The 12,845-nt window shown below is 38.9% G+C and overlaps 1 protein-coding gene across 4 annotated transcripts in view; it reads left to right on the forward strand.

Moving 5' to 3' along the window:
• Positions 1 to 12,845, forward strand: part of LOC126175734 (equilibrative nucleoside transporter 1) — a 187,488-nt gene that overhangs the window by 75,915 nt on the left and 98,728 nt on the right. For 2 of the 4 annotated variants that reach the window (XM_049922682.1, XM_049922683.1), the window contains exon 1: positions 1,625 to 2,096. The exons of the other annotated variants lie outside the window; for them this stretch is intronic. In XM_049922682.1, the coding sequence (XP_049778639.1) occupies positions 1,988 to 2,096 (109 nt within the window). In that variant the 5' untranslated portion in view covers positions 1,625 to 1,987. Of the gene's footprint in view, positions 1 to 1,624; positions 2,097 to 12,845 lie in introns of those variants that run through there. 4 annotated transcript variants of the gene reach the window in all.

Consider the following 12,845-nt stretch of genomic DNA (forward strand, 5'->3'; position numbering starts at 1 on the left):
TAGTCTTAAAAAAACTTTTTCTGTTACTTTAGAAAAAATCAGACTGCAGAAATATTGGTTTGGAGTTCTTTTCATTTGCCTTGTCTCTATTCTTGAAGAGAGGTTTTTACCTTGGCCATTTTTAGTTTTTCTGGAAATATACCACTATACAATCAAGAGCTGCAAAGATGAGTTAGGGTCTTAGTAAATACTGATGCACATTTTGAAATATGTAATCAGGGCCATTGTCTATACCTGAAGAAAATTTTGATTTTAATTCCTTTTTAAGATTCAGTACTTCCTTTTTATCTGTTGGATACAAAGGAACTTTTTTTATTTAAGTTCTGCTTCCAAAAGCTGTTTTTTGCTGTTTTCCCAACAATTTGTTTGCTATTTCTGTGAAATATGCATTAAATACATCAGCCATTTGGTGTGGGTCAGAAGTTTTGTCTCCCTTTTTAAGCAGATTAATGTTACAATGTTGTTCCCATGTTTTGCCAGTGTGTTTGAATCAAAATTGTTAATTTCTGTGAATGAAATCAGTCTTTTTTCAAAAAAGAGTCCAGTATTTTAGAAAAACCAGACAGCAGAGCTATTGGTCTGTGTTTCTCTTCGGTTGACTGGTCTCCCTTCTTGAAAGGAGGTCTTACCTTGGCCATTTTTACACGTTGTTTTAATTTTATTTGTAGCTTTTTCCTTGTAGTTGTCATTTTTAACTTTTTTGACCTTCTGATAACGTTATTTAGGATCTGTTTGTATCTTATAAAATATGCATCAAATTCTGGAGTTTTTTGATTTGCTTGGCTGTGGTATAGAGAAACCTTTTTTCTTCATTGAAGCTTTTATGCCTGAAATGATCCAACAACGTTTTTTATTTTTTCCTGATTTTCCTTTTCTGAGTGAGAAGTGCAGTTCAGCTGGAAGGTGCTTAGGAATTTATCAAATTTTTCATTTGTGTTGCTTCAGCTGCATTCTTCCTCCCACATTTCTTTAGTTAAGCAGTTAATAAATGTATGTATGTTTTGTATGCTGAAATTCCTAGCAGTGGTTAGTGATGTTTTGTGAAGATGTACAGGGTGACCCAGTTTCACAGATATTATCTGTACAATATGATCCTCAGACCCTATTGTGAAACATTTTGCATCACATTTTGTAAGAATACCAGTAAATATTTGGTCTATTGCTGTGGTTGAAGTTTTTGTTACAACTGTTTCTGTTTCTATTGTAGGTTTCAAGTTAAATGTTAAGAGGAGGTTCAATATGTCAGTTTATTGTTTTGATTCTACAGAAAAATCAATATTAAAGTCACCACAAATAATCATATCTCTATGTTTTTCGGATAACTTGTCATGGAGGTATTCATGTCACTAGTTCTGTTCCAGCAGTTTGTTCCAGTACAAAGTCAACTGAAAAGAAAAGCACCAGGAAATAAACAAGTGGGCTATGTGATTTATGACAGTGCAGTTGGGCTCAAATGATTTTTAATGATACCATTTTAGAACAATTTTACTGCAGGCAGTGGGAATGGTTGCTCATGGCGCCACTGTAGTTTGTTTTATGTAGTTGTGGCGTCAATTTAGTTGCACGTGGTAATCCGGCTTGAAATGTATCTTTGCGATTGCATTTAAATAGATGGCGATATACATCTGTGGTTGTAATGGCGGAATGTGAATTTTTTGTGTAGCGTCAGGGGAGGGTTTGTAGATGTTTAGTTGATTGTTTGTTTTTAGTATCTGTGGGTAACAGTGGCAGCTGTCTGTAGAGTGTCTTATTAATGATAGGTATATGCTGTGTCGCAACATGTTTAATACTGGTCTGGATAAACTAAACGCCTGTACCCACACTAGATCTTAACCTATACGTACTGTCCTTTCTGTAATTCTCAGTGGCAGCGTGGTTACATTGTAGCAGAGTGTTTGTAACGTGGTTCAGAATTAAATGTTGTTTTGTGTTGTACGCTGTGTGTGTATGAAGAATAAAAGATCTTGAAATTCCCAGTATTGGAAACATGGATCCGTCGTACAATCAACGATTGGCGGGACCAGAAAATCAGTTCCTTCTAAATGATGTTGTTCCAGGGAATGGAATGACAGCTAGGGGGTCACGGAAGTTACCTAGTAAGTTTCTACAACCTTGTTCTTGATCGTGTTAATGATGCTGTTTCAGTGTGATAAGTAAGAGTAATTAGTTGTAACTTTTATTAGTGTCATAACCATTTGGGCAAGTTATCATCTGGCTATGCACAAATACAGTAGATTTATATTTGGAAAGAATACAATTCATACAGTTTTGCATTGTGGAAAATACTCTTAACGCCCCGTTGATTTGCTACTCTGGAGAACTACCGATCACAAGGAAGCTAGAATGTTGGGTGGTTTTGGGTATGCTCATTGTTCGAAGTTACGACTATGAAAAACTGAGAGCAGTCGTACTAAAACATTTAATCTAGGTAACTTTAGCAGTAAAAATTATTGCCAACTTTGGGGACATAAATATAAAAAGTTAAAATATGATATGCCTAGATATATTTCTATTCACTGACGTCATATTGAGTAATTTTGCAAGTAGACGAAGTCATTAAATGTGGGGAAAAAAAAGTAGAAATATAGTCTGCCTGAAGGCTTGTACAAGTATATGTTATAAGGGATCTGTTACAGTAGACCTAATAGTTACCAGTAAGCATAACTCATGGTACCATTACTTACACTCTAAATTTGACACCATAAAAATATTGTTTTAAATATCTGGGTTAACATTGATGTAACCAATACATTCTATATCATAAAGTTCCATTAATGATAAATAAGATATACAAGGAATATTACTAACTCTTTGTTGGTATAGAGTTACTCGCCTCATATCAGTTGTAAGAAGAGCAATTGAAAATTTTGTAAATTATGTTAAAAGCTGTTGAAGGGGATCTTCATTTGATGTTACTGAAAGAGATAATCATGTGCCTTATTGGATAAAGATGAATATTCAGTATTAGCCATCATCTTTGACTAGTGACAAAGAAAACCCAAAGAATATCGTAAACAATATGATGACTATGATGTGATACCAGAGGAAATTTTTCAAACAGGCTAAGCATCAAATCAATCGTGTTCCCATGGCCAGGTTCTTTGCTTTCACATTTATTGGCTTCACCAACGAACAACCAAACTGTGAAAATGTACACCAGAACTTGATATCACAGAGGAATACATGATACAAGTCGTCAGCTTTGACCAGTGACCTAGGGGATGTGTCCTTGACTATAGCTTGATCAACTGATTAACATATCTGTGTAGGCTCTTCAGTTTGTGGGGGTCTGATGAAAATTGCAAATTCAGATATGAAAAATGTAAACCCATTTGGTCTTGTTTGATTCATGGACTGAATAATAAAGTTTGTGGTGGGGTCATGAGACATATTCAATACTAGTTGTTGGCTTTGACCACTGTTGGAAGGTACTGACATTCTGTCACTGGTCAAAGCCGATGACTAGTACTGAATATTTCTCATGACCTAAATAATAAAGTTTTTTTGGGTCATATTCAACACTAAGTCGTTGGGTTTGACCAGTGACATAGTTGTCGTGACAGTCCATCTCTGATCAAAGCCAACAGCTAGTATTGAGTATTTCTATTGACCCCACAAACTTTATTATTCAATTCATGAATCAAACAATACAGAAAGGTTTAAATTTTTCGGATCTGAATTTGCACTTTACATCAGACCTCCACAAACTGAACAGCCTATACACAGATACGTTAATTAGTTAATCAAAACCTCAGTCATGAAAGAAGTTCGTGTCATGAGAATTTTGCTGGCACAATAATGTGATGGTATATAGTTCCTGATTGTCAAACTATGCCTTAATATTTTTGATTAAATCCCAAATTTCTGTACATGAGATGCAAGTGTATTGTGATTATAACAACGATCTGTCTACTGACAGAGGGCAATAAAACTATGGGTCCTGCTCAGCATTTTCATCCTTCTTTTTATCATAATCATCGACAATTACAATGACGCCTCAGAACTTTCATTAGAGCCAAGACACAAGCCCCTTACATGCATATGGCAGAATCCTGCACTAGTGAAACAACTTCACAAAGGACAGGATTACTCGAAGTTCAGATCCCACCTGTCATCTTTGACCCATGATGACATCAAGATGGCAGCACACATATTTCAAGGATAATCATTATGGTGATCATGACACTATTCATTACATCCATGAACAAATGTAAATAACATGTGAATTACTTAACTCAAGCAATAAATGAAAGTAATTGAAAAAATGCACGAAGCAATTGGTGTTGGGTGGGGACAAACTAAATATACGATGATAAGAATAATGAGATTGCTCCAAAACAAATATTAACCCAAAAAAGATGCAGATAAAATCTTCAACAATCAACCCAGGAAAAAGTACAAAAAAAAAAAATACCATTGGTCATTCAAGTTTCACTTAACATGTGTAGGTGAACCAAAATCACACCACCAATATAAACTAATAAATACCCTGAAAAAACACCAAACTGAACATAAATTACCAAACCTGAATCTCAACAAAAATTGCTTACACACACACACACACACACACACACACACACACACACACACCAGTGCCAGTGCCAGTGCTAGCTGAAGCTCCTCCCCAACAAAACATCTGGGGAGGGTGACAGAAAACAAAACACAGTCACACAAGTCCAATGCACCCCCCCCCCCAAAAAAAAAAGAAAGAAAGAAAGAAAAAGGAGAAGAAAGGCTGCTTCCTATCACAATATACCAAACAACATGATAATTTTCCTGCACACTTTTCCTCCAACAACATTCTTCAAGATGAAATTGTAGAGTCAAAGTGCACGTCTTCCCATTCCTTGTAGCAGTCTTGAACCCCCCCCCCCCCTTCAAAACTCACAATACGTAATAAATTCAGTACACGAACCTCACGAAAGAATATCATTCCAACACACACTTACCACCTGCACCAGTCTCAAGTGCACACAACCAAATAGGATAACAAGAAAACCAATAATACATCAACAACAAAGTATCACACAAGGCCATCCTAGATTGCTCAAATGAGGAATGTTTCTTAATGGCTCTCAAAATATTATTGCAACAGCACCTTCACATATACACGTCCCTGGTTTGGGAAGGAGAAACTGGTTAACTTCATCAACTTGCCATACTGGTGGCACCCAATACATTTGGCAAATAAACTGAACAACTGTAGAAACTATATCATGTCACCCAGTCATCCCCCCTGGCAGTCATAACAACTGACTATTAAAGTTAACAGTGTGATCTCTACCTAGAAACAAACAAGAACCCACAACATTAAATTAATTAAATGAAAAAATTTCAAATGCTGAATTAACAGCTAAAAAAAAGGGGAAACATAATTATAATTAATAATTGTTGGTCTTTGATTCATAATCAAAACGTCCTTGGTCCCAGCTTCGAAACCCCCCTCCCCTTCCCCTCCTTGTCAAAGAGGGCAGAGGAGCGGAAAGGGGTTCAGGGCACTTTCTTGCGCTTGGAGTGGGAAACTGCCCCTAAAAGGAGGTAGAACCAGCAATGATTAATGGCATGGGGATGCAGAGGGCAATGGAAACACTGCATTAAAGACACACAAAGTGTATCCACAGGAAATGTGGCCTTTAATTGAAAAAATGTCATGATGATCTGTCCATTGGCAAAAGATTCCAGACTAGTCCCCTATTCAGATCTCTGAGAAGGGATTGCCAAAGGAGAGGTGACCATGAGAAAAAGATTGAATGATCAACGAAAGAATAATGTTCAGTGAGTCAGTGCGTGGAATGTCAGGAGCTTGAATGTAGTAGGGAAGCTAGAAAATCTGGAAAGGGAAATGCAAAGGCTCAACCTAGAAATTGTAGGGGTCAGTAAAGTGAAATGGAAAGAAGACAAGGGTTTCTGGTCAGGTGCGTATAGGGTAATATCAACGGCAGCAGAATAGGTATAACGGGAGTATGATTCGTTATGAATAGGAAGGTAGGGCACAGTGTGTGTTGCTGTGAACAGTTCATTTAAAGGGTTATTCTTATCAGAATTGACAGCAACATCAACAGCGATAGTCCAGGTATACATGCCGACATCACAAGCTGAAGATGAAGATACAGAGAAAGTATATGAGGATATTGAAAGCGTAATACAGTACACAAAGGGAGATGAAAATCTAATTATCATGGGGGACTGGAATGCAGTTGTAGGGGAAGGAGTAGCAGAAAAGGTTACAGGAGAATGTGGGCGTGGGACAAGGAATGAGAGAGGAGATAGACTAATTGAGTTATGTAATAAATTTCAGCCAGTAATAGTGAATACTCTGTTCAAAATCAGGAGAAGGTATACTTTGAGAAGGCCAGGCGATGCTGGAAGATTTCAGATTACATCATGATTCCAAAAGCAGATTCTGGTTTGTAACACATACCCAGGAGCAGAATAGACTCAGATCACAATGTAGTAGTGATGAAGAGTAGGTTGAAGTTTAATAGATTAGTCAGGAAGAATCAATAGGCAATGAAGTGGGATACGGAATTCTAGGGTACGGCGAGATATGCTTGAAGTCCTCTAAGGCTGTAGATAAAGCAATAAAGAATAGTCCAGCAGGCAGTAGAGTTGAAGAGGAATGGACATCTCTGAAAGGGCAGTCACAGAAGCTGGAAAGATAAACATAGGTACAAAGAAGAGCAGTATGTCATCCTGAGTGGGGTGGCTTCACCAGAAACAAGCATAACCCCAGGGCAGTGTAATAGGTCCACTGCTTTTTACAATTTACATAAACGTTCTGGTTGATGGTACTGACAGCACCATTAGACTGTTTGCCGATGATGCTGTAGTCTACAGGAAAGTAATGTCACACGAAATTTGTGAATGAATCGATGAGGGTTTGCAGAAAATAAATGCATGGTGTAATGACTGACAGTAAGTGTAACCTACTGCGTATAACAAGACAAAAATCCCCATTAATGTATGAGTACAAAATAAATGCCCGGTCTTTGGAAGCGATAACATCTGTCAAGTATATGGGTGTGACTATTCGAAATGATGTCAAATGGAAAGATAGGATTACACAAGTAACGGGCAAGGCAAACTTTAGATTGTGGTTTATTGGTAGAATCCTGAACTGATGCAGTCCTTCAACAAAGGAAATTGCTTACAATACGTTAGTTCGTCCAGTATTAGAGTATTATTTGTCTGTATGGGACCCTTACCAGTTGGATCTGCTTCAAGAGTTTGAGAAGGTTTAAAGAAGAGTGGCAAGATTCATGACTTGGTACATTTAGCCATCGCGAGAGCATTACAAATCTCATAGAAAGTTTTAAGTGGGACACACTTGCATATAGACGACGTATTAAACGGAAGGGGCTGCTCACTAAATTCGGAAATCCTATCTTAGCCGAGGATGTAGAGTATATATTATTACCACCAACATTCAAATCGCGCAATGATAACCATTCAAAGATAAGGGAAATTAGAGCTCGTTCTGAGGCGTCCAGACAATCGTTTTTCCCTTGCGCGATCCATGAGTGGAACGGGGGGGGGGGGGGGGGGCTGCAAAGAAAGCATGGGTAACAGAAGAAATACTTCAGCTGATCAATGAAAGAAGACAGTACAAAGATGTTCAGGAATACAGAAATAGAAGTTGCTGAGGAATAAAATAAACAGGAAATGCAGGGAAGCTAAGATGAAATGGCTGTGTAAAAAATGTGAAGAAGTTGAAGAGAAAGAAAGAAAAGATAGTTGGAAGGGCTGGCTCAGCATATAGAAGTCAAAACAACCTTCAGTGAAATTAAAAGCAAGAGTGCTAACGTTAAGGTTACCTTTGTTAAATGCGTAGGGGAGAGTGGTTTGGTGGGAAGAGTACATTGAAGGCCTCTGTGAGAGGGAAGATTTGTCTGATGTGATAGAAGATGAAACAGGAGTAGATTTAGAAGAGCTCGGGCAGAATCTGAATTTAAGAGAGCTTTGGAGGACTTAAGATCAAATGAGGCAGAAGGGATTGATAACATTCCATCAGAATTTCTAAAATCATTAGGGGAAGTGCCAACAAAATGACTATTCATGTTGGTGTGTAGGATGTATGAGAGTGCCAATATACCATGTGACTTTCAGAAAAATATCATTGACACAAGACTGCAAGAGCTGACAAGTGCAAGAATTATCCTACAATTAGCTTACAGCTCATGCATCCAAGTTGCTGACAAGAATAATATATGGATGAATGGAAAAGAAAGTTGAGGATGTGTTAGATAACAATAAGTTTGGCTTTAGGAAAGGTAAGAGCACCAGAGAGGCAATTCTAACATTGCAGTTGATAATGGAAGCAAGACTAAAGAAAAATCAAGACACATTCATAGGATTTGACCTAGAAAAAATGTTTGACTATGAAAAATGGTGCAAGATGTTCAAAATTCTGAGAAAAACGGGTAAGCTATAGGGAGAGGCAGATAATGTACAAAATGTACAAGGACCAAGAGGGAATAATAAGAGTGGATGCCCAAGAACAAAATGCTCAGATTGAAAATGGTGTAAGACAGGGATGCAGTCTTTCGTCCCTAGTGTCCAATCTTGGCATCAAAGAAGCAATTATGGAAATAAAAGAAAGGTTCAGGAGTGGTATTAAAATCCAAGGTGAAAGGATATCAGTGATATAATTTGCTGATGACATTGCTAGCCTAGGTGAAAGTATAAAAGACTTACATGATCTGCTGAGTGGAATGGACAGTCTAATGAGTACAGAATATGGATTGACAGTAAACTGAAGAAAGACGAAAGTAATGAGAAGTAGTAGAAATGAGAACAGCAAGAAACTTAACATCAGGATTGATGGTCACAAAGGAAATAAAGTTAAGGAATTCTTTTACCTAGGCAGCAAAATAACCAGTGACAGACGGAGCAAGGAAGACATGAAAAGCAGACTAGAAGTGGCAAAGATGGCATTTTTAGCCAAGAGAACTCTATTAGTATCAAACATAGGCCTTAATTTGTCGAAGAAATTTCTGAGAATGCATGTTTTGAACACAGCATTGTATGGTAGTGAAACGTGGACTGTAGGGAGAACTGGGACAGAAGAGAATTGAAGCATTTGAAGTGTGGTGCTATAGGTGAATGTTGAAAATTAGGTGGACTGATAAGGTAAGGAATGAGGAGGTTCTGTGCAGAAGTGGAGAGGAAAGGAATATGTGGAAAAAACTGACAAGGAGAAGGGGCAGGATGATAGGACATCTGTTAAGACATCAGGGACTGATTTCCATGGTACTAGAGGGAGCTGTAGAGAGCAAAAACTGTAGATAAAGACAGAAATTGGAATACATCCAACAGATAGTTGAGGACATACTGCAGGTTGCAAGAGGTGAAGAGGTTGGCACAGGAGAGAAATTCGTTGTGGGGTGTATTAAATCAGTCAGAAGACATAAAAAGAGGCACCGCACAACGCAGCACAGTTACTGCATGGATCAAAGCTGACAGGCGGAATCACAACTATCGGCTGACCCCCAAATAACTTATTGAGAAAGCAGCGTCCTTTTCTCGTACCGTAATCTACCTTTACTACTGTAGTGATTGTTAATTTCTTTTTTTTGGAAATAGAAGTTTCTTAATTACATTCTGTTTTTATTTCATTTATTTACATTTTATTTTTATGAGTAGTTTCAGGGCTGCAGCCCTATTGTCAACTACTCCCATGTAAAAATAAAACATAAAATGTATGAGTCTCATAAAAAACATAAAAGTTTTGCTAAATTACAGTATGAAAGAATTATAGTTCCATTAATTTATGTAGTGCACAATGGGAGACGGTTCCTTGCAAAGCATGAAATGTAGTTTCCGCTACTGACAGCTACATAATCTACAAGCAAATTGCTTATTTCATTATAGGAATAAAACAGGATGATGCACTTAAAGGCAGTGAAACTGTCAAGAAGCAATAATTCTAAACCATACAATATAAATAATTATACAATTGAAAGAGCAGGACTAATCTCCTGGACATATATGATTTAAAAATCATAGAATGTTTCTTATATCTATGCTTTGCATAAAGTGTAATATAGGATCATATGGATGGCGGTATGGTTAGCAGATTGTGAGATGTAACATTCTGGCTTAAATGCATTAAAAATGAGATTTTAGTGTTGATCAACACCGACAAACATTGGAAGAATATACAAAGATGATCAGAACAGTATTTGTCATAGGATCATGCTGAGTGAAGGAAAAGAACATGCTTGGACCCTCAAGCCCATGGTCTTTCTGCTGTTGAACACTCCCTCTCCCAATGCCCATACAATTCCAAACCCTCTATCTCTTTTCTTATACATCATACCAGTAATATCCTCTTGCACAACTATTACTCCATGAGGGGAGGATACACAAACATGTCTGTGGCACAGCCGTGGCACCATCCTATGCCAACCTGTTAATAGGCCTTGTAGAGGGAACCTGCCAAACCTCCCAAGACATTAAACACCTTATGTGGTTCAAGTTATTTCATATATTCAAGATTTGTATTCAGAGATGAGACATCCTTTCCTGATTTCTCTACAGCCTCAGCACCTCCCCAACTGCTTCCCCTGCCCCACTACTGGATCCCTACTCATCATTATTGATGCCATTTCCCTGTACACTAATGTCCCTCATGCTCTTGGCTTGCTGCTATTGGTCACCTTCCTGCACATTGTTTCTGCACCCCCTCTGATGGCTCCATCCATACCATGGCAACTGTCACCCCTTCTACCCCAAAAAATCACTCCAATTTGGCCTGGTCGCCCATTCACAGCATATCTGCAGTGACAAGAAGGGGAAGGCCCTTGCCCATTGTGATGAACCTCTCTTGAAGACCTTCAAAGGCAGTCACTACCCCACGAAACCTAATCCGCAAACAGATTTCCTGCGTCATATCCTCACCCCCCCCCCCCCCCCCCCCACACCCTCCCAACAATCTTGAGAACCAGTTGCAAAGAAGTTACCCCTTCATCACCCAATATTTACCAACGTGGACTGGAGCTGCTCAACCATGTTTTTCGCCAGGGCTTTGGCTATCATTATGCCCAAAAACAATGCACAGCCTACCCATGATCCTTTCCACCCATCTTAATGGGGTATTTCACTGCCACCCAAAGTACACAACTTCTTGGTCCATCCCTATGCCACCCCCGCCTTCCATCCCATACCATAGGAGTCATAACCATGTGGAAAGCCCAGGTGCAAAAACCTGCCTGGTTCACACATCCAGCAAATCCTGCTCCAGTCTTGTCAAAGGCTTATCCTATACTATCAGAGGCAGGCTTACCTGCACATTCTGCATAGCATTTTAGGTGGGCACAACCACTAAACAGCTGCCCATCAGAATGAACGGCTGCCGCCAAAATCTGCCCAAGAACAGGGTTGATCACCCAGGGGTGCTAAAGGTCGCGGGGCACAACAGGCTCGAGTTCAGTGGCTGCATCACAATCCATGCCATCTGCATCCTTCCTTCAAGCACCAGTTTTTCTGAGCTAAGCAGGTGGATGGTAATCTTTCAACACGTCCTTCACTCCTACATTCCTCCTGGTGTCATTCTCCGCTGACCCACTGCACACGTGCCGTCTACGCAACAGTCTCCCCTTCCTCTGTACTCTCATCCCTTCCCATTTGACACCTTCATGTCATTGTTGTTAGGTCCTTGTACGAACTAACTGGCTTCAATGTTAGTGTGTCCCATACCTTCTCCATACACCTGCTGCCCACGTCCCCTATTCCTATTCCAGACACTGGCTACCCTACTCTGAACTGCTAGCTACACTCCCCAACCCCCCTTCTCCCACTTCCCTCCTCATCTCTCTCTATCCACCCGGTCCATCTGCCATACTGTTATCCTGGCATTTTGTGTTCAGCCAGTGCAATGTAGCTGCTTAGGGGTGTGCATATATATATATATATATATATATATATATATATATATATATATATATATATATATATATATATATATATATTTAAAAAGAAAGATGATGAGACTTACCCAACAAAAGCGCTGGCAGGTCGATAGACACACAAATAAACACAAACATACACACAAAACTCAAGCTTTCGCAACAAACTGTTGCCTCATCAGGAAAGAGGGAAGGAGAGGGAAAGACGAAAGGATATGGGTTTTAAGGGAGAGGGTAAGGAGTCATTCCAATCCCGGGAGCGGAAAGACTTACCTTAGGGGGAAAAAAGGACAGGTATACACTCGCACACACACACATATCCATCCATACATACAAGACACAAGCAGACATTTGTAAAGGCAAAGAGTTATCTCCCACTTCCCTCCTCATCTCTCTCTATCCACCCGGTCCATCTGCCATACTGTTATCCTGGCATTTTGTGTTCAGCCAGTGCAATGTGTGTGTGTGTGTTTTCTAGCTGCTCATCAGAGGTTTTTTTCTGGAAGCTAGCAAGTTTCCATTCTTTTTGTGTGCTTGTCAGTGACTCAATGCTTCAATATTTACTTAGTGGTCTCCTTTACTCCCAAAGAGTTACATTGTAAAAGAACACTTCAAATCCATGTACATATAAAATTGTATTCAAATGGACTTTTGCTGACGCAAGTAAATGAGGAACAGCTGGCTGGCATATGAAGAAGATCATCTGTAATGCCTGTATTAGATATAGTAAAGTAACAGCTGTAATCAGATTAAAAGTCTAGAATTTAAAAATAATAACAAAAATAAAAACGGACTGTAGCTGTGGTGCTTCTACTTATCAAAACAAATAATTTATTAAGTACATACTTGCAAATAGAATTCTCTTTTAAAAATAATGGAGATGAACATGTTGAGTTGTTTCTGTAGGAATAATCTTGAATACTGAATGAAAGAGAGCAC

Source organism: Schistocerca cancellata, chromosome 3 (genome assembly GCF_023864275.1).
Source record: "Schistocerca cancellata isolate TAMUIC-IGC-003103 chromosome 3, iqSchCanc2.1, whole genome shotgun sequence".
In the NCBI taxonomy this organism is placed as follows: domain Eukaryota; kingdom Metazoa; phylum Arthropoda; class Insecta; order Orthoptera; family Acrididae; genus Schistocerca; species Schistocerca cancellata.